This window comes from Herpailurus yagouaroundi, unplaced genomic scaffold, assembly GCF_014898765.1.
Source record: "Herpailurus yagouaroundi ecotype Mexico unplaced genomic scaffold, PumYag 186, whole genome shotgun sequence".
Taxonomy (NCBI): Eukaryota; Metazoa; Chordata; class Mammalia; order Carnivora; family Felidae; genus Herpailurus; species Herpailurus yagouaroundi.
Genome location: NW_024412417.1, coordinates 5,326,688 through 5,346,362, shown reverse-complemented (window position 1 = coordinate 5,346,362; position 19,675 = coordinate 5,326,688). Strand labels below are relative to the sequence as shown.

Here is a 19,675-nt window from a genome sequence, read left to right as displayed (position 1 = left end):
TCATTGAAATCATGTTTTCATTTCCCTTCCATATATAACCAGAAGTGGAATTTCTAGATCATTATGATATATCAATTTTTAATTTTTGAGAACTCTCCATATTGTTATTCATAGTAGTTGGACCAATTTATGTTCCCACCAACAATTTATAAGAGCTTTCTTTTCACCATGGTTTTTCTTATTATTATTATTACAACAGTGTTATTAACAGTGTAGTTAACATACAGTGTTATACTAGTTTCAGGTATACAATATAGTGATTCAGCAACTCCATATATTACTCCGTGCTCATCTGGATGAGTGTACTCTTAATTCCCTTCACAACATTCTTGCCAGCACCTGTTTTCTCTTGTCTTTTTGGTGATAACCATTCTAACAGGCATGAGGTGATATCACAAGGGTATTTTTATTTGCATTTCCTTGATGATTAGTGATGTTGAACATCTTTTCATGTGTCTGTTGGCCATGTTGATGTCCTCTTGGAAAATTTTCTGTTTAGTTCTTCCCATTTTTTTTAGTGGATTGTTTTTTTGTTATTAAGTTGGCTGAGTTCTTTACATATTTTCGATGTCAACCTATTACCCAACATATGGTTTGCAAATTTTTCCTCCCATACTGTAGTTTGTCATTTCATTTTGTTTCTTTTGCTGTGTAGAAGCTTTTGAGTTTAATGTAGACCCATATGTTGGATTTTTGCTTTTGTTGTTTGTCCTTTTGGTATCATGTCAAAAAAAAAATCATCATCAAGGCCAATACTGACAAATATATTCCGTACATTTTCTTCGAGACTTTTATAGTATCAAGTCTTATGTTTAAGTCTTTGATGCATTTTGAGTAAACTTTTATGAGTAGAGTAAGATAGGTGTCCCTTTGTGTGTGTGTGTGTGAGTGTGTGTGTGTGTGTGTGTGTGTGTGTGTGTGTGTGTGTGTTCTGCATGTGTTTCTCCAGTGTTCCCAGCACCATTTGTTGAAGAAACTATCCTTTCCCTATTGGGTATTCTTGGTTCCCTCCAATTATGGTCGAATATTAGTTGACTATATCTACTGAGATTTAATTTTGGGCTCTTTGTTCTGTTCTATTCTCCCTCTCTCTCAGTCCCTCCCTCACTCATGTGCACACTCTCTGTCTTTCTCAAAATAAATAAATAAACTTAAAAAAAAGAAATCCAATTAATTTCTGTATGTTGATTTTGTATCCTGCCACTTTACTGAAATTGTTGATTCTATATATAAGATTATATTATAAACAGATAGAGCTTTACTTTTTCCTTTCCTGACTTGAATGTCTTTTATTTCTTTGTTGTCCCTAAGTCCACTAGCTAGGACTTCCATTACTATATTGAATAGGAGTTGTGATAATAGACATCCTTGTCTTATTCCTAATCTTAGAGGAAATAGTTGAAATTTTTCTTCCTTAAGGATAATGTTAGCTGTAGATTTGTCACATATGTCCTTTATTATGTAGAGGTAGGTACCTTCTATATCCAAACTGTTAGGGATTTTTGCCATCAAATGCTGTTATATTTTGTCAAATGGTTTTTCTGCATCTATTGAGATAATCATATGATTTTTATCTTTAATTTTATGGATGTGATGTATTACATTTATTGATTTCCATATTGAACCATCCTTGCATCCCAGGGATGAGCCCCACTTGGCCTTGGTGTATAATTTTTTCAATGAATACTTGAAGTCATTTTGCCAATATGTTATTGAGAATTTTTACATCTATATTCATCAGGGATATTTATAATTTTCTTTTACTGTGGTATCCTTATCTTGTTTTGGTATCTAAGTAAATCTGGCTTCATAAAAAGAGTTTGTAAGAGTGTGAAAGAGTTTGATGAGAATTGGTGTTGATTCTTGAAATGTTTAGTAGAATTCTCCAGTGAAGCTTTTGGGTCTGAGTTTTCTGTGCTGGGAGTTTTTGATTACTGATTCAATCTCTGTGGTTATTATCAGTTTGTTCGTATTTTGTATTTCTTCCTGAGTTAGTGTTGGTAGGTTATGTGTTTCTAGAAATGTGTCCATTTCTTCTAGATTATGTAACTTGTTGGCAAATAATTGTTCATAGATGTTTCTTTCATTTATTTATTTTAACATAATTTACTGTCAAATTGTGCTCTTGGTTTTTGGGGTAGATTCCCATGGTTCATCACTTACAACACACAGTGCTCATCCCAAGTGTCTTCCTCAATGCCCATCACCCATTTTCCCCTCTCCCCCACCCCTCCATCCACCCTCAGTTTGTTCTCTGTATTTATGAGACTCTTGTGGTTTGCCTTCCTCCCTCTCTGTTTGTAACTATGTTTTCCCCTTCCCTTCTCCCATGGTCTTCTGTTAAGTTTCTCAAGATCCACATATGAGTGAAAACATATGATATCTGTCCTTCTCTGACTGACTTATTTCATTCAGCATAATACCTTCCAGTTCCATCCACATTGCTGCAAATGGCATGATTTCATTCTTTCTCATTGCCAAGTAGTATGCCATTGTATATCTAAACTACATTTTTATCCATTCATCAGTTGATGACCATTGAGGCTCTTTCCATGATTTGGCTATTGTTGAAAGTGCTGCTGTAAACATTGGGGTACACATGCCCCTATGCATCAGTGTTCCTGTATTCCTTGGATAAATTCCTAGTAGTGCTATTGCTGGGTCGTTCTATTTTTAATTTTTTGAGGAACCTCCACATTGTTTTCCAGAGTGGCTGCACCAGTTTGCATTCCCACCAACAGTGTAAGAGGGTTCTTGTTTCTCCACATCCTCGTCAACATCTGTAGTCTGATTTGTTCATTTTAGCCTCTCTGACTGGTGTGAGGTGGTATCTCAGTGTGGTTTTGATTTGTATTTTCCTGATAATGAGTAGATGTTTCTTTTATAATTCTGCAGTGTTAGTTGTAATGTCTCCTCTCTCATTTCTAGTTTTATTTAAGTCTTCTCTCTTTTTTCTTAGTCTAGTTAAAAGTGTGTCAATTTTGTTTATCTTTCCAAAGAACCAGCTTTTAATTTCGTTGATCTTTTCTATTGTTTTTCTGGTCTCTATTTCATTTGTTTCTGCTTTGATCTTTAGTATTTCCTTCCATCTGCTAACTTTAGGCTTTATTTGTTCTTTTTTTTTTTCTAATTTCTTATGGTGTAAAGTTAGGTTGTTTATTTGAGATCTTTTTAATTTCATACTTAATATGTGTGTTTACTGCTGTAAACTTTCCTCTCAGAACTGCTTTTGCTGCAGCCCACACTATTTGATTTGACACACTATTTGACTATTTGGTATGTTGTTTTTCCATTTTTATTTGTTTTAGTGTTTTATTTCTTTTTGGTCTAATGGTTGTTTAGAAATGTGTTGTTTAGTGTCCACATATTCATAGATCTAACTTTGTTTTTGTTGTTAATTTCTAGTTCAGTGAAGATGGTTGGTATTATGTCAGTCTTTTAAAATTTGCTAAGAATTGTTTTGTGGCATATCATACGATCCATGCTGGAGAATGTTCTATGTGCAGTTGAGAAGAATAAATATTTGGCTGCTATTGGATGGAATGTTCTGTATATGTCTATTAAGTCCATTTGTTATGAAGTATGGTTCGTTATAAAGTTTCTTTGTTGATTTTCTGCCAGGATGATCTATCCATTGCTGTATAATGGGGTATTGAAATCCCATGCATTTATTGTATTGTCCTTTATTTCTCCCTTAAAACCTATTACTATTTGCTTAATATATCTTGGTACTCAGATATACAAGGTTAGGAGCATATATATTTACAATTGTCATATCCTCTTGAGGTGCTGACCTTTTCATCATTATATAATTACCTTCTTTGTGTCTTCTTACCTTTTTTGTCTTGGAGTGTATTTTGTCTGATATAATTTTGGTTATACCCACCATTTTGGTTTCTGTTTGCTTGGAATATCATCTTCTGCCCTTTCACTTTGAACTGATGTGTGTCTTAGAGCTGAAATGAATCTCCTGCAGGCAGCATATGGTTGGGTCTTGTTTTTGTTGTTGTTGTTGTTGTTGTTGTTGTTGTTTTAACTATTTAGCCACTTTGCCTTTTGACTGGTGAGTTCAGTCCCATTACCCTGTTACATTTAGATTGATTATTGGTAAGTAAGGATTTACAACTGTCATTTTATCTTTTGCCTTCTGGTTATTTTGTCTCCACTGTTTCTTTTACCTTCTTTTTTTTTTTTTTTTTTTTTGCGTTTTTTTTAGTGGTTTTCTGGGATGATTCTCCTGTTTTTGTTTCATGTCTCTCTTCTAGATTTTTCCTTTGTGGTTACTACAAGGTTTGTATAAGACATTTGATGAATAAAATATATTTTTTTCCTGGTGATAGCAATTTATCTTCATTCTCTATAAAGTCTCTGTCATTTCATTCTTCCCCTTTTATATTTTTGATGTCACAAATGATCTCTTTTTGTGCTGTGACTTTGTTACCAGTTTGTGGTAGCTGTATTTTTAATGTCCTTTTCCTTTAAACCTTAAGCTATAATTAATAGTTTAACATACTATTCTAAAGAATATTCTAATTCTGACTGCTCGTCACCTTAAAAAGAGTTTTGTTTACTTTTGTCCTTTCTTTACAGCTTGAAGTGCTTTTTTCAACATTTCTTGTAAGGCAGGTCTAGTGGCGGTGAACTTCCTCTCTTTAATTTGTCTGGGAAGGCCTTTATTTCTCCTTTATGTGTGAAGGATCACTTTGGCAGATAAGATATTCTTGGCTGACAGTTTTTATATTTCAAATTTTTAAATATGTCATTCTACTATCTCCTGACCTGTGGAGTTTTTGCTGAGAAATGTACTCATAGTCTAATAGGCATTCCTTTGTGGGTTACTATCTTTTTTCCCCTGTCTTTAAAATTCTTTCTTTATCATTACTTTTAACACTTTTAATGAACTATGTCTTGGAAATGATCTTTTTGCATTGAGTAATAAGGCATTTAATAAGCTTCATGGAATTTTATCCAGTTCCTTCCCTGGATTTGGGAAGTTCTTAGATATTGAATTTTAATTAAATTTATTTAATTAAATTCTCTGCCTTTTTTCTGTCCCTCTTCTCCTTCTGAAATAATCATTATTTAAAGTTGGCTTTTCTAATGTACCCTGAGACCTCTTATAGGATTTCTTTGCTTTTTAAAAATCTTAGTTTTCTTTCCTCTTCTGCCTGAATCATTTCTAGATGCCTATCTTCCACCTTGTGAATTCTCTCTTCCATTTGATCTGTTCTATTTCCAATGCATTCTAATGCATTCTTTATCTCATTTATTGAGTTCTTTACCTCCAGAATTTCTGTTTGGTTCTTATTTAGAATTCCAGTAACTTTGGTAAACTACTGCTTTGTCTGTTCATTTTATTCCTGAGAGCTTTATATTGCCTGAGTTTTCTTATAGCTCATTGAATGTCTTCATAACAGCTATTTTGAATTCTTTTATCCCTTAGATTGCAATATTCCATGTCTTTGGGTTCAGTTTCTGGAGAATTGTCATTTCCTTTTTGTCATATTGTATTACCATGATTTGATGAAAAGTGCCTACTTTTCACATTGAAAGTAATGTACACTTTTCTTATTTAGGTAAGGTTTTGCTTAATATGATTCTGACAGGTTGGTAATTAGGAGCTTTCCTTTCACTTTCCAGAAGGTGGTGGTATAGCATAATTTTTTGGTTTATCTTACTGAAAATTGGGAGTCCAGGTATAAAAAAAAAAAAAAGAAAAGAAAAGAAAACTGGCTGCAGAGGGGATGGTGCATATTTAGCACTTGGGGCTGTGGGTGTGCCCACAGCTCTGTAGAGGGATCCATGATTGTGGGGGAAGGAGTCCCAGAGGTTTGTGGGTGATTCTTTTCCCTGAACCCTGAGACAGACAACAGGAGACACTTCCCTTCAGTTCTCTTTGTCTGCCTACTTCTCTTTCCTTTCCCTGCTCCCAGTCACTGTGGTCCCTTCTAAAAGAGAGCAATGGATTCCCCTAGCTACAGAACCCTCAACTGGGCAGACCCCACTTGCCAACCACCTTCACCCTCCACCTCCTCTGCTAGAAAGGTTGTGCTGGCACATAGCCAGACCTACAGCAGCTTTCTCTGCAGCTGCCACCCCTGGTGCCACTGCGGCTCCCCTTGCTCCATGGCTTCCTCTGCTGTCCAGTCTGCCCACTTGTGGGTGTATTAATAGGTGGATCTTTTGAGTGTCCTGGTATGTAGTGAAGAGGTGCTTTTCTTTGGTTATGGTTATCTGATTAGTTGCAAATGAAAGGGGAGTAAAAGGAATAACTCATGCTGCCATGATGCTGACCGCACTCTCAGATTTTTATTTTATTATCCATAAAGCTCTTTGACTTGAGAAACTTCAGTGACATTTTGACCTTCTAGGGGTTGGGGTTTCCCGAGTCTTTGGACTTTGATGTTCCCAGTATTTGGAATTGCAACTACCAGATATCCACATGACTTTCTCCCTAAATTCATTTAAATATCTGGTCAAGTGACATCAAGTAATAATGTTAAGTGATGTTATCAAGGAGACCTTACCTGACCACTCTATCTGAAACACTGCATCTGTCCCTTTTATTTTCTTCCCCTTACTAACTTTATTTTTGTTTTTAGTGGTTTTTATCACTTGAGAAACTGAACATGTTTTTGTTTGCTTATTATCTATCTTTTATTTATTTATTTTTTAAATGTTTATTTAGTTTTGAGAGAGAGAGAGGGAAAGCATGAGTGGGGAAGGGCAGAGAGAGAAGGAGACAGAGGATCTAAAGAGGGCTCTGTGCTGACAACAGAGAGCCTGATGCAGGGCTCTAATTCATGAACCGTGAGATCATGACCTGAGCCAAAGCTGGAAGCTTAACTGACTGAGCCACCCAGGTGCCCCTATCTATCTTTTAACAAGGATAATAGACAATTGGTCTGTTTTACTCACACTACTGTGTATTCAGTACCTAGAACACTGTTACATAGTAAGTGCTCAATAAATACTTTTAAAAGGTTTTTATTTTTAAGTAATTTCCATAGCCAATATGAGAGTTGAACTTATAACCCTGAGATCAAGAGTCATGTGCTCTACCAACTGGGCCAGCCAGTCACCCCTGGATAAAATAATTTTTAATGAATGAATGAATGAAAGGGTTGGCTAAACATAAAATATTTCATATGTATTCCATAAAATGGAATATAAAAATCCTGGTGACCATAAGTGAACATTTTCAATTATGCTTAGTTAGACATAAGGTTAACTAAAAACACTTACAATCAGTGATAGGTTCTAATTTCACACTATATTCAGAGGTTCTGGCAATTCTATCTGGCAACTTTAGAAAATAATGACTCATGCAGTTAAGATTGTGGAAGCAGGGGAAAATAATAAAATACTATATATATTTTTTTTCTTAGAGTTTTCTTGTTTCTTGATGGACAATAATTAATAATTTGTTACTTGCTAGCCAAAAAAAACTTACTTCAGAGATTTCACTTTCTACTCAATAACTATGTGCACATACTTAGAGCAGTTTGGTAGTTATAGTTGCTGATACTGGTTCAAAGAGCACTTTTATGACACATTTTCCTATGTGAAAATGCAAATTTTAATATTTCTTAATTTTGAAATTTTTTTTTCAACGTTTATTTATTTTTGGGGGGACAGAGAGAGACAGAGCATGAACGGGGGAGGGGCAGAGAGAGAGGGACACACAGAATCGGAAACAGGCTCCGGGCTCCGAGCCATCAGCCCAGAGCCTGACGCGGGGCTCGAACTCACGGACCGCGAGATCGTGACCTGGCTGAAGTCGGACGCTCAACCGACTGCGCCACCCAGGCGCCCCAATATTTCTTAATTTTGAAATGTCCATTTTTCAGCATTAAATCCAGGTTCATTTTGAAAAAAAAAAAAAAAAAGAAAGAAAGCTAAAAATCTATTACAGTATAAATACTAAAGCTCACACATCCTAAGTGTATTTCTGCCTTATGTAAGTTCTTATAAATCCAGGAATTCTCATAAATTTATTTTATTATTCCAAGTACATTATTTAGGTGTATCATTATCATATTTGAGGAAGGCTTTTCCACTTTATTCCCAAAAATGATCTTGAATTTTACATGCAACAAAAGTTTTATAATGAGTAATTCACATTGACAGAAATACACACTCTAGATTTGTTAAGAATCTCAGATTGATTTGAAGGAATTTTAACTCTCAGTGTCATGATTTTTAGATAAATTTTCTGTTTGGATTGGCAATCTTAACAATGCAATTATCTCAATGTATTTTCATTACTAAGAATTATGCATAATGGGTAACAGAATCTGTATTCTTACTCAGCCATAAAAGCAATTTCCTGTATTATAGAATTTTCTGCTAGAATATTAATTTCACAACTTTATTTTAAACATACAAAGGTGACATTTTATTACTATAAATATGTTTCATAAATTTAAGTTATAATATGCCATTAACTTAGAGAAAATTAAAGAGAATGTTATGGCTGTTTTGATGATGGTCATTGAGATTGAGGATTGAGAATGGCATTTGTCTTCATGTATCAGTCTGAACATTATTTCTGTATTTCTAAACTTTGCTTCCGTTACATAATATCAAGAAATTTCTATTAACATGAATAGTTGAAAATAATAACGTAACTTTTTAATAGTACAGATCTGGCAACTTCAGGGTAGTCTTCAATTAAATTGTCACAAAACTGGAAAGAACAGTAGTAGGAAATTTTATTTCACTACTAAATTTTAGTAATATTATATTGATATTATGTAAGCACAAGTTGTAGTTTTTATCATGAATGAATATAAAGTTTCAGTAACAAGAGTATAATAATCCTTCTAACTATGCATGTACCTTTCACTTTTTATTGCAAAACTATTAGGCTATAATAAAAATGTGCATCAAATAGGGGCAACGATGTCTTTTGTAAGGAAAACACACCTATGCTACAGCAGTATATTCACTTTTATAATTCTTTGCTTACAGATATTTAACGTCCTAAATTAGTAGAAGTTCACTACATACATCTGCTTTCCTAACCTATGATACATGTCCAAGAAGTTCAAATATAAGCATAACAAAGTCAAAAGATAGAAACTAAAGCTGGTAGAACTAGCACTACAAAGCACTATACTGCTTATTTCCATTATATAATAATATGACATTTATTATATTGTGTACATTAAATTTTTGAAAATAATGTAGATCATGCTTATAAATAGGGAATTGAAGAAAATATTGATTTGAATTAGAATATAAAATGTTAAGTATACATTTCATAACCTCTAGGACAGTTATTAAAATATACTGAAAGATATATCAAAATTATCATAATTTTTTTTTGAGAGAGAGAGCACAAGTTAGGGAGAGGGACAGAAGGAGAGAGAGAGAATCTCAAGCAGGCTGTATGCTTAGTGTAGAGCCTGATGCGAGGCTTGATCTCATGACTCTGGGATCATGACCTGAGCCAAAATTAAGACTCAAACTCTCAACCAACTGAGCCACTTGGTGCCTCCAAATCATAATAACTTAAATAGAATGCTAAGAAACGTTTAAATAATTCAAAAAAAGGGCAAGAAAAGTGAAACAGGAACAAGTCAAAGGGAACAAAAAAAGAAAGCAATAAAATAGTAGACCGAAATAAAAACATATTAATAGTTTAATTAAATGTTAATGGTCTAAGCATACCAATTAAAGGACAGTATATTTTCAGGTTGACATTTTATAAAATGACCTAAATGTAGGCTGTATAAAAGAAATTAACATCAAATATAATGACATTGGAAGTAAACGGATGGAAAGGAAGCACTTCTTGAATAGAAAGTATCTCAAAAGTCTGCCCCTCTGTGAAAACAATAAGAACAATGCAAAAAAAAGTCAAAATCAACTTTTTCTGAAATCTGGAAATTAATGAAACTCTTACAGTAGTCCAAGGAATGTTTATTCCAGAAAAATAGCTGATCTCAGTGAGAACATTAGACTTTGTTGGGTTTTAACTGACTTTACTTCCATCTTTCTGTCCTCAACCTTGCAACTATAGTAGTTGTGAAAAAGAGCATCCTGCAGGTACTGGAGGAGGCAGAATGGGTTTGGAGCTATGCCACCCTCCATTCTCAGAGAGTTGTCCATATTTGACCTGTTAACTCACTGAAAAGCCTCATTATCAAAACTTGTCCTTATTTGACTGGACTTAGAGCTCACTCTGTGAAGAGCTCTCTCCCAGCTTTTAACAAATAGAGTCAGTGGCAAGTTTCTTTTAACATCAGAACTACTTGAAGCAGCATTACTACTTGGGACTAGCAGAAGGTCCTTCTAAAAGTATAAAAAACTGGGCAAAGAGATGTCAATAGTCTTTAAAAATCTCCAACATAGATTTCTGGGAATCTAGAAAGCCACAAGCCTGTGCAGGGCTATGCCATGTCCAATAAAGACTTGAAAAGACTATAATATTTCTCATCTATTGCTGACCTTGAGAAATCTAGCAGGAAGTGAAGGCTAAGGCAGAACTGTAAACTCCTGTCAGAACTGGAAAATGTATACCAACACACACACACACACACACACACACACACACACACACACACACCACAGAGTCCCAGCAAAAGTGGAAGACCTACTGATTCAAGATATTTAAGAAAATATTTGTCTAGTCTTTAGGTGAACATTAAGCTAAGTGGCTGCATGAGACAAGAATACAGACTTTACATAATGAGACCAAAAGTGTCACTAAGAAAACAAATGCTAAAAACAACAAAAGAAAAGCAAACAGCAGCAACAATATCATAGGGGATATATGATTTGTAGAACTGCCACATTATTTGATATGTCCAGTTTTCTACAAAGATTATAAAATGGACAAGGAATCAGCAAAATGTGCTCCATACACAGAAAAAGAATAGAAATTATCTCTAAGAAAGATCATACCTTGGACTTATATTTTTTCAAGTTTATTTATTTATTTTTCGAGAGACAGTCGAGGGGGAGGGACAGAGAGAGAGGGAGAGAGAATCCCAAGCAGGCTCCTCACTGGCAGCACAGAGCTTGATGGAGGGCTTGATCTCATGAACCGTGAGATCATGACCTGAGCTGAAACCAAGAGTCGGATGCTTAAGTGACTGAGCCACTCAGGGGTCCCATATCTTGGATTTAATTGAACAGAGTCTTTAAGTCAGCTGTTTGAAATATGTTCAGAAACTGAAGAAAATCATGTCTAAAGAATTGAAATATGAGAATGATGCCTCACCAAATAAAGCATCTTATTATAGAAATGTAAGTTATGTATACGTAAAAAAAAACAAATAGATTTTCTTGACTTGAAAAATACAATAATTATAAAAATTTTGCCAAGGGACTTCACAGCAGATGTGAACTAGCAGAAGAAATCAGGGAACATGAAGAGAAGCTAATTGAGATTATCCTTTCTGAGAAACGTGAAAAGAGTGAATGAAGAATGACAAAAAATGAACAGAGACACAGAGACCTGTGGGACACATACCAATCTATGTATACCATAGTATAATACCATAATACCATAATACCATAATCCATAATACCAATCTATGTATAATCCATAATACCAATCTATGTATAATAATAATTCTACAATGAAAGGAGGGAGAAAAATGGTCAGAAAGGATATTGAAAAAAATAATACCCCAAAACTTCCCTAATTTGATGAAAAACTTTAATTTTTTTAATCCAAGAACTTTAATAAATTTCAGGTAGGATAAACTAAAGGGATCCACACTGGGCCACATTATAGTCAAACTGTTGAAAGTCAAACATAAAGAGTGAATCTTGAAAACAGCAGAGAAAAGTAACAAACACATGACATATGATGTACTGAAAGCAATAGACTGCCAAACAAGAATTCTATATCTAGCACAGCTATCCTTCAAAAACAGGAGAAATTAAGATGTTTTTGGATAAATAAAACCAGATGATTTGTTAATAGCACACCTGCCCTGCAAGGAAACACTACAGGGAGTCCTGTAGGCTGGAAGAAAGTATACAAGACAGTAAATTTGAATCCACATCCATAAACAAACAACAAAACCAAAACTAACACCAGTAAAGGTAACAGCATAGATAAATATACTAGATGACTACGTATAGTTTTTGTATAGTTTTGTATAGTTTTGTATGACTACGTATACTAGATGACTACGTAACTTTTTTTCTTCTCCTTGCTAATTTATGAGATGCTGCTAAAGCAGTACTGAGATGGTAATTTATACCTGTTAACCAGTATGTTTATAAAGAAGAAAACAGTAACCTAACTTTCTGCTTAAACAAGTTAGAATATGAAGAGCAAAATAATCCCAAAGCAACCTGAAGGAAGGAAATAATAAGGATTAAAATGGAAATAACATACAGAAGAGAAAAACAATAGAAAAAATCAGGAAAATCAAAAGTTTATTATTTAGAAAGATCAAAACAATTGAAAAACCTTTAGTTTTAGTTACACTATCTACAAAAAAAAAGAACACTCAAATTACTAATATCATTAATGATATTAGTATGTCACTATCAACCTTATGGATATAAAATGGATTATAAAGGAATACTATAAACAGTTGTATGCTAAAAATATATAACCTGGTGAAACAATACTAATACTACTTCTGATGCAAATCTACCAGAACTCTGATCATTGCTAGTGGGAATGTGAAACAATATAGCCACTCTGGAAAATGGCGTGGCAGTTTCTTACAAAGTTAAAATATAGACTTGCCATATGACTCAGCAGTCCTACTCTAGATGAATTGAAAGAAAACCTGTGTTCATATAAAAACCCATACACCTGTGTTTATAGGTATCTCTTGTAGTATTTGCTAAATACTAGACATAACCCAAATGCACTTTAGTGAGTGAATGGATAAACAAACTCTGATACCTCCACATAATGGAATGCTAGTCAGCAAGAGAGAAGAATGAATTGGTGATACATACAACTTAGGTGAAACTTAAAGGACTTACGCTGAATAAAAGAAGCCATTGCCATATTATTGAAAAGACAGAGCTATAGAAATGGACAGTAGAACAAGGGTTGCCAGGAACTATGGGTAGGAGGAGGGATGGATATACAAGGACAGCACAGGGAGTTTTTTGGAATGGGAGAACTATTCTGTACCCCGATTATGGTAGTAATTACATGAATCTGTACAGAAGCATTAAAATTCATAGAACTGTATACCAAAAGGAAAAAAGCCAATTTCGCTGTATGTTAATTTAAAAATAAAATATAGTAAATAGTATTATAGGATTATATCGGAGAGAGGAAGCATAAATCACTCAATCAGGAAGCTTGGGGATAGAGAGAAAAAGCTTTTGTTAACCTAACTATGCCATAGGAAATGAAAATACAGAAATGTGATGAATGGTGCCATTGAACAGAGAAATTAGATAATTGAGGTCCCAGATGAGCTTCATAGTCTTAAATTATCCAGGTTTCCTTTCATATAAAATGTAATGAGCAGAAGTGCCTTGGTGGCTTGGTCGGTTTAGTGTCCAGCCTCTGCTCAGATCATGATATCCTGGTTCGTGAGTTCAAGCCCTGTATTGAGCTTGCTGCTGTCAGCACAGAGCCAGCTTCGGATCCTCTGTCCCCCTCTCTCTCTCAGCCCTTCCCCCACTCCCACTCTCTCTCTCTCTCTCTCTCAAAAGGAAATAAACATTAAAAAATAAATAAAATGTAATGAGCAATTGCCAAACAGCTATTTTGGTTACTGCATTATTGATATAACCAAAATCAGACCTGTGTCCAAGAAGCCATATACATATAAAATCTATATTATTATATGTAAATTATATACGTATGTGCAGGTGTGTATATTTTTTCTAAGTTAAATACTCAGGAGGCAGGGGCTTCTGTATTTTACATTTTTTTTATAATCCTGTGGTCATAGGTATCTTTCTTGAAGCCATAAAAAAGTTAAATGTTGAAAACCTCTTTGGGTATAATAGAAATATCTAGTTTTGGTTATAAAGAACTTGACGAAGTCCCCTGTAAACGTTTTCACTTCGTAGACTGAAACTTCATTCTTCAGTCTATACTTTTGGACATCATAGTCAGCAAGCAGAATGCTAAATTAATGACAGATGCACTATTTGGAGAAGTACCAGGTATAAATAATTTTTAAAACCATCTATTTATTATAAATACATTTTCAAATGTTCCTATCAAATTTAATATAAATCTAGAGGTATTATTCTCTAAGAGATTACAGGAGTTGAATTGAAATGGAACACATTTAACCAAGAAGTTATACAACAAGTGAAGTAGGGCGATGAATCCCCACTCTAACGTTGACTCTTAGGTATGTATTTGAATCTGTTTTATGACAGACACATCATCCAGAGTAAAACATATGTGTATGAAAAACATTTGGGTGAAGACAATCCTTTTTTAATTTTTCCCCCTTGCACCCGAAGATTATTATAGACCATATATAAAACAATAAATGACTTTTTGGCTTCAAATCTATCATCTTCCAATTTCTCTTTTGATTCTTCTTATAAATTTGTTTTGTAACCCTGAGTGGAAGCATTTGATGTGTCACCATTTTCATTGTTCTGAACTGTTTATATCTCAGCAGGAGTAATGACATGAATAGTTTGACTGTTCAGATGTGAAATCAGAGTGAACACTTGTCAACGCTTTTTCAACAAAATTAAATGTTGCTAATTTTAAATGGGTCAGAGTAATATTTTTCTGTATTTTATTCATTCTATAATTTAAATTTAGATCATTTGATGTACATTTTTACAATTGGCTCATTTCTGGATCATTAAACCTTATCATCAAATAATATTTATTAAGCTTCTGCATGTCCATAGATCCAGAATGACTGCTATATGATAGCAGTTAAGAAAATAACATACACTGACTCTTTTTAAAAAAAAAAGAAACACATAGCACTTCAGCTAAAGAAACACTTTTATGTATCTAATGAACACAAATAGAGCGTTTTTTTCATTACTCCCATCCATATGACTCACTTCTTCCTGCCATTTCTAATTCTAAAAATCTATATGGAATTTTAAGGGCACTTATGGATCATTAGCAAATACATTAATATTTGGACATAATTTTTTATAATATACTATTGTGTAGATGAACTGCTTTCAGATTTATTTCAGTGTGGGGAAGATGTGGAAACTAAAGTTAGAAGTTGTATTACTTACATAATGGAGATACAGGGGAAAGATTTGGAAAGAAACCAGTCATGAAGGAAAAGGAGTAAGATGGAAACAAGGCAAACTAAGGAGAATGTAAAAGAGAGATTATATGGTCATATGCTAACTCCCATAGAGTGACAGATTGTATTTGAGACCCATTGACCCAGTTCTTAATTAAAAGTTTGGTTAACAAAATAGTGTATTATTCTAATGAACGCTTTTGTTATTGTTGTTTGTTGTTGTTGTTAAATCTATTTTCTTCCCAGGTTATGTAACTCATTAGTTACATACAGGTTACACACAAACTCAGTTTTGTTATTCATTAGTGGTGACATCAAATGATATACAAAAAAGGAAGTTTGGTGATACTAACTTAATTTTTATTCATCTTTGGTAATGAAGTGTGGTAAAGGAGATTGAAACTATTATCTGAATGTAGCTAACCTACATATTTATCTAGCAGTATTTATTTTGTCCTCTATTAAGAACAAACAAAAGTTAAATATGCATTTTTCTAATGAACTCAGTGACTAAAAGTTAAGTACTTACAGATTCTTAGTTTCTTATTCACAGAAAACTTGAGGATATTCCTCAAATTGATTATTTGGAAACTTAATATATCATTAATAAAATAATTTGTAATGAGCTCTTATTCTTCATTTAGGAAAATAAAGTTAGCTTTACCTATTAATGGGACCTTATGTATACTCATTTGCCCATTTGTTCTTAAATGCTTCCAAAAGGCTTACTGTCTTTACTTTAAACATCTTACTCTCTCAAATAAGTTTTTGTCTTTTTAGCTCTTCACTGCACACCAAATCAAAGATGTCTGTTGACTCTTCTTCCTTTAAAATCAAGAGAGGAGGAGAGGTTGACCTTAGGGTGACAAGTTTATGGCTTCCATAACTGGGAGCTACTTTTCAACTCCGTGTCTCAGGTTTACTGTATTTAAACATTCTTGGACATTTCAGATGGCTGTTAAACTTGAATTATATATAAGCATAACTCATTGCCTGAAATTATTTCTTTTTAGGTAAACAAGATTATAAAAAAACCAAACCTATTTTACGAGCAACCAAATTAAAAGCAGAAGCAAAGAAAACAGCAATAGGCATAAAGGTACCTGTATTTGGTAACTTTAAAGTTTGATATATGCATGCCATTTCATTTTCTAAAACTGGATTGCATGAATGTTGAATTCTAAATGTTTTATGACATTTCAAAATCAAAGTCGAATGCCAGAATTGAAGGTTTTTATAAAGAATTTGCTTAATGGGAAACATCATTCCAATTCTGAGACTTGACTTGGTCTTAAAATAAAACACAATGTCGCGTAAGGGAACCGGTTATACTTAAAGTTGAAATTTATTTTTTCTCTAGCTACTGTGTATATTGTTCAAACAGTTCAGTGATTTATGTGGCCTGAATAAAAAAATTTCTTTCATTTTCAATAAGTTTACTTTTATGGTTATTGAAATTTTAGTTATAATTATATATACTTAGATCATTCATGTGTGTAATTTTACTCTGTGCATTACTATTCTTGCCAGTACTCTCTATTATAAAATTCTAATGATGTCCCCAAACTTGTTCTTTTAGAAAATCAGTGTTTTAACTGCTTAAGAGGGATAAATGCATCTGAGAATGATGTTAGCAGATACTAATCCAATGTGTTAGCACAATGAAGTTCAACAAAATTACACGTACATTATTACTCATGTCCATTTTTTGCCAAATATTTAGAGGTTAATCAAACTGTAAATACAAAAATTAACTTGACAGTTGTGCTGTCAAATGTGCAAAATTAAAGTGACTAGTATATATACTTTATTTAAATATTAAAATGTTAAAAAGAGATTTTGGTTTTATCTGGCAGATGAAAAATCAATTTTTCTAAGTTATAGCTTATAGCAAATGCCAAGGTATTACTACCAAGCCGTAACAGCTGTTGAACTGCCAGATGATATATTTGGTTGTCTTCCAGAATTTGCTATTATGATCACGAAACACTGCCTTCTTTTTACTCCTGATTGCTGATTTTGATCAAGCATTGCCGTGTGATACGGTATGTTTTCACAACAACAATCTCAGTTAGTGCTGTTGTGTCAGTTTTTAATGAAAAAAGTGAATTGCCTTTTTGTTTAAAAGAGAGATGATTAATCTTTTGGAGTTTTCTTCTAATTTCATATGAAATTTTATTCATCTGTAAAATTATTTCTGTGACATCATCTTTCTAAAAGTAATACCTGGGTTTGTTTCATTTTTGTTTTGTGGGTTTTTTTGTTTGTTTGTTTGTTTTGTTTTGTTTTGTTTTACAATTAGTTACCTGATGGTTGTCTCTTGTAGTGAGAGCATTATTTGTCATTTTCCACCAAGGCACTTATGTCCCTCACTTATCTCTCACAATGCAGTGTTTTGGTTTCTTTTGTTTTGTTTTGTTTTGTTTTGTTTTGTTTTGTTTTGTTTTAAAGAAAGATAATGGTGTAGCAAAATCCACTTGTGGCACAATATAATGAGCAACTACAAATTCGAATTTGAGATATAGTGCAACCACTCATTTACTAATATATGCACATCCTCTTTTGTTTTTTCTTATAGTTTTTGTTATTATTTCAATTTGAGGGAATGACTTTAGTATGAGATAAATCTACCTTACAGCACAATTATCTAATATCTTTTTATAAACCATGTAGAATATAAGCAAATTCTTTTTATGAGAAAAAAATTTTTCTGATTTCATTTATGATTTAAAGTATGTACAAAAGAACTTCTAAGTGACATCAGAACATAGCTCCTTTTCAATAAGCTGCATATCATTTTGATTTGTAAACCTATGGTAAACAAAACCCTTAACTTTAAGCATTGTTTACTTTGCTTGAAAAATTATTTGAAGAGCCCATTAAAATGATATGAAACTTTTTAGAATCAGAACCATGGAGGTGTTTTACATTTCAGATCTGGCATACTAATTAGTTTGCCCTGTCAAACTTTGATTGCCTTGTCATTTTAGCATAGGATTTTAAATAACGAAGTTTCTTTCAGCAATTGCCATTTAATGCTGTTTAATTTCCCCAGTGAGTGATTTTATCCATATTGATAATGTCAGAGAAGCAACTAAGGACTAATGAACATCAAACATGTTTGACTCTTATCTCGTTGATATAGGATGACCATAATAGTACAATATTTTATCACTTTACTACTTATTTTTAGAATGAATCCTAGTTAGGCTCTTAAAATAATTTAAATCTATAGAAAATATGAACAGATGCATGGAATAGAAAAATAACAGCAATATCAACACTGAACACAGAATAAAGAGCCCTAGGATCACATTCTTCTTGCCTCTTACTATTACCATCGTCTCGCCAGTCTGAGCTAGCATATTTGCAAAATGGTGAATATACCATTCCCTCACAGGGATGTCAGGAGAGTTAAATAACACAATGAGAGCACTTAACATTGAACCTAGTGCACAGAATTCACTGTGAATGGTTAGCTGATGGAGAAGATATTTCTCTGAATTAGCCATTACTGGTTTGTACAAATAAGACTTCCCTTGGGTGTTTGTCATTGGCCTTCAGATCCCCTGCTTCAACTAAGTCTGTATTGTGTCATATTATATATTATAAAATGTTCTCGGTTTTGCTTTGGAGATACCAAGATTACTGTTATAAAGTTTTCAAAGTATTGCATCATTTTAATATACTTTATGTATAGATTATATAAATCTTACTCAACCCTTCATTATTTATTTAGAAATGCTGTAAGTATTACAGTGTTGTAGAACCTGTAAGAAAGAAAGATGAGTAAGACAGGAGATTTCCTTACCATATAAAATCAACAGTATTGATTGAGAAAACTGGGACCAGCGATATAAAGAACTACACAATGTAGTCTTTATGCTCAAAGACTTTTAGCACTTTTTTGTAAATGTATGTTTGGTGACAGAAAATGTTTTGAGAGACCAGTAATGATTTAGAATAAGATGTGACTATTACTGTGTCAAAATCTAGAATTAATTTCTTTTTAGAAGCTGTTTTATTTCCTATGTCTCACCAATGTTAACAAAATGTTATAATTTATGACCCAGTATGAAATGAGTGCCACCTAAAAAATATTTGTACAACTAATATTTGCTATTTGGTTGATGTTCAGTTAGATTATTTTTCAAGAACTACAACATGACTAAAGTTTTTTAGAGTGTAAATACCCATGTTTTCTAGTATTTAGGAGGAAAAAGATAATTTATATGTGTTAATTTGTTTAAATGGCTTATTTGAAAGGTATAATCATAATAAAAGAATAAGGATCAAAAATGTAATTTATCTGTTATACAAATAAAATATTCGAGTGTCAACCATATCCTGCGAACAACCTCTTGGGATGAGCCATCTGGAAATGTTAGTTTTTTGCTTTGTTTTGTTTTGTTTTGTTGGTTATTTCTGATGTAAAACTAAAAATGGCCAGGAGGTGGGGGGTCATAAATGCCTACAGGTCTGTAAGT

At 33.2% G+C, this 19,675-nt stretch overlaps 1 protein-coding gene across 3 annotated transcripts in view; it reads left to right on the top strand.

The window, feature by feature from the left end:
- TRIQK (triple QxxK/R motif containing) overlaps positions 1-19,675 on the top strand; it is a 291,278-nt gene that overhangs the window by 61,924 nt on the left and 209,679 nt on the right. For all 3 annotated transcript variants that reach the window (XM_040493968.1, XM_040493967.1, XM_040493966.1), the window contains exon 5: positions 16,202-16,287. In XM_040493968.1, coding sequence (XP_040349902.1) covers positions 16,202-16,287 — 86 coding nt within the window. The remainder of the gene's footprint in view (positions 1-16,201; positions 16,288-19,675) is intronic.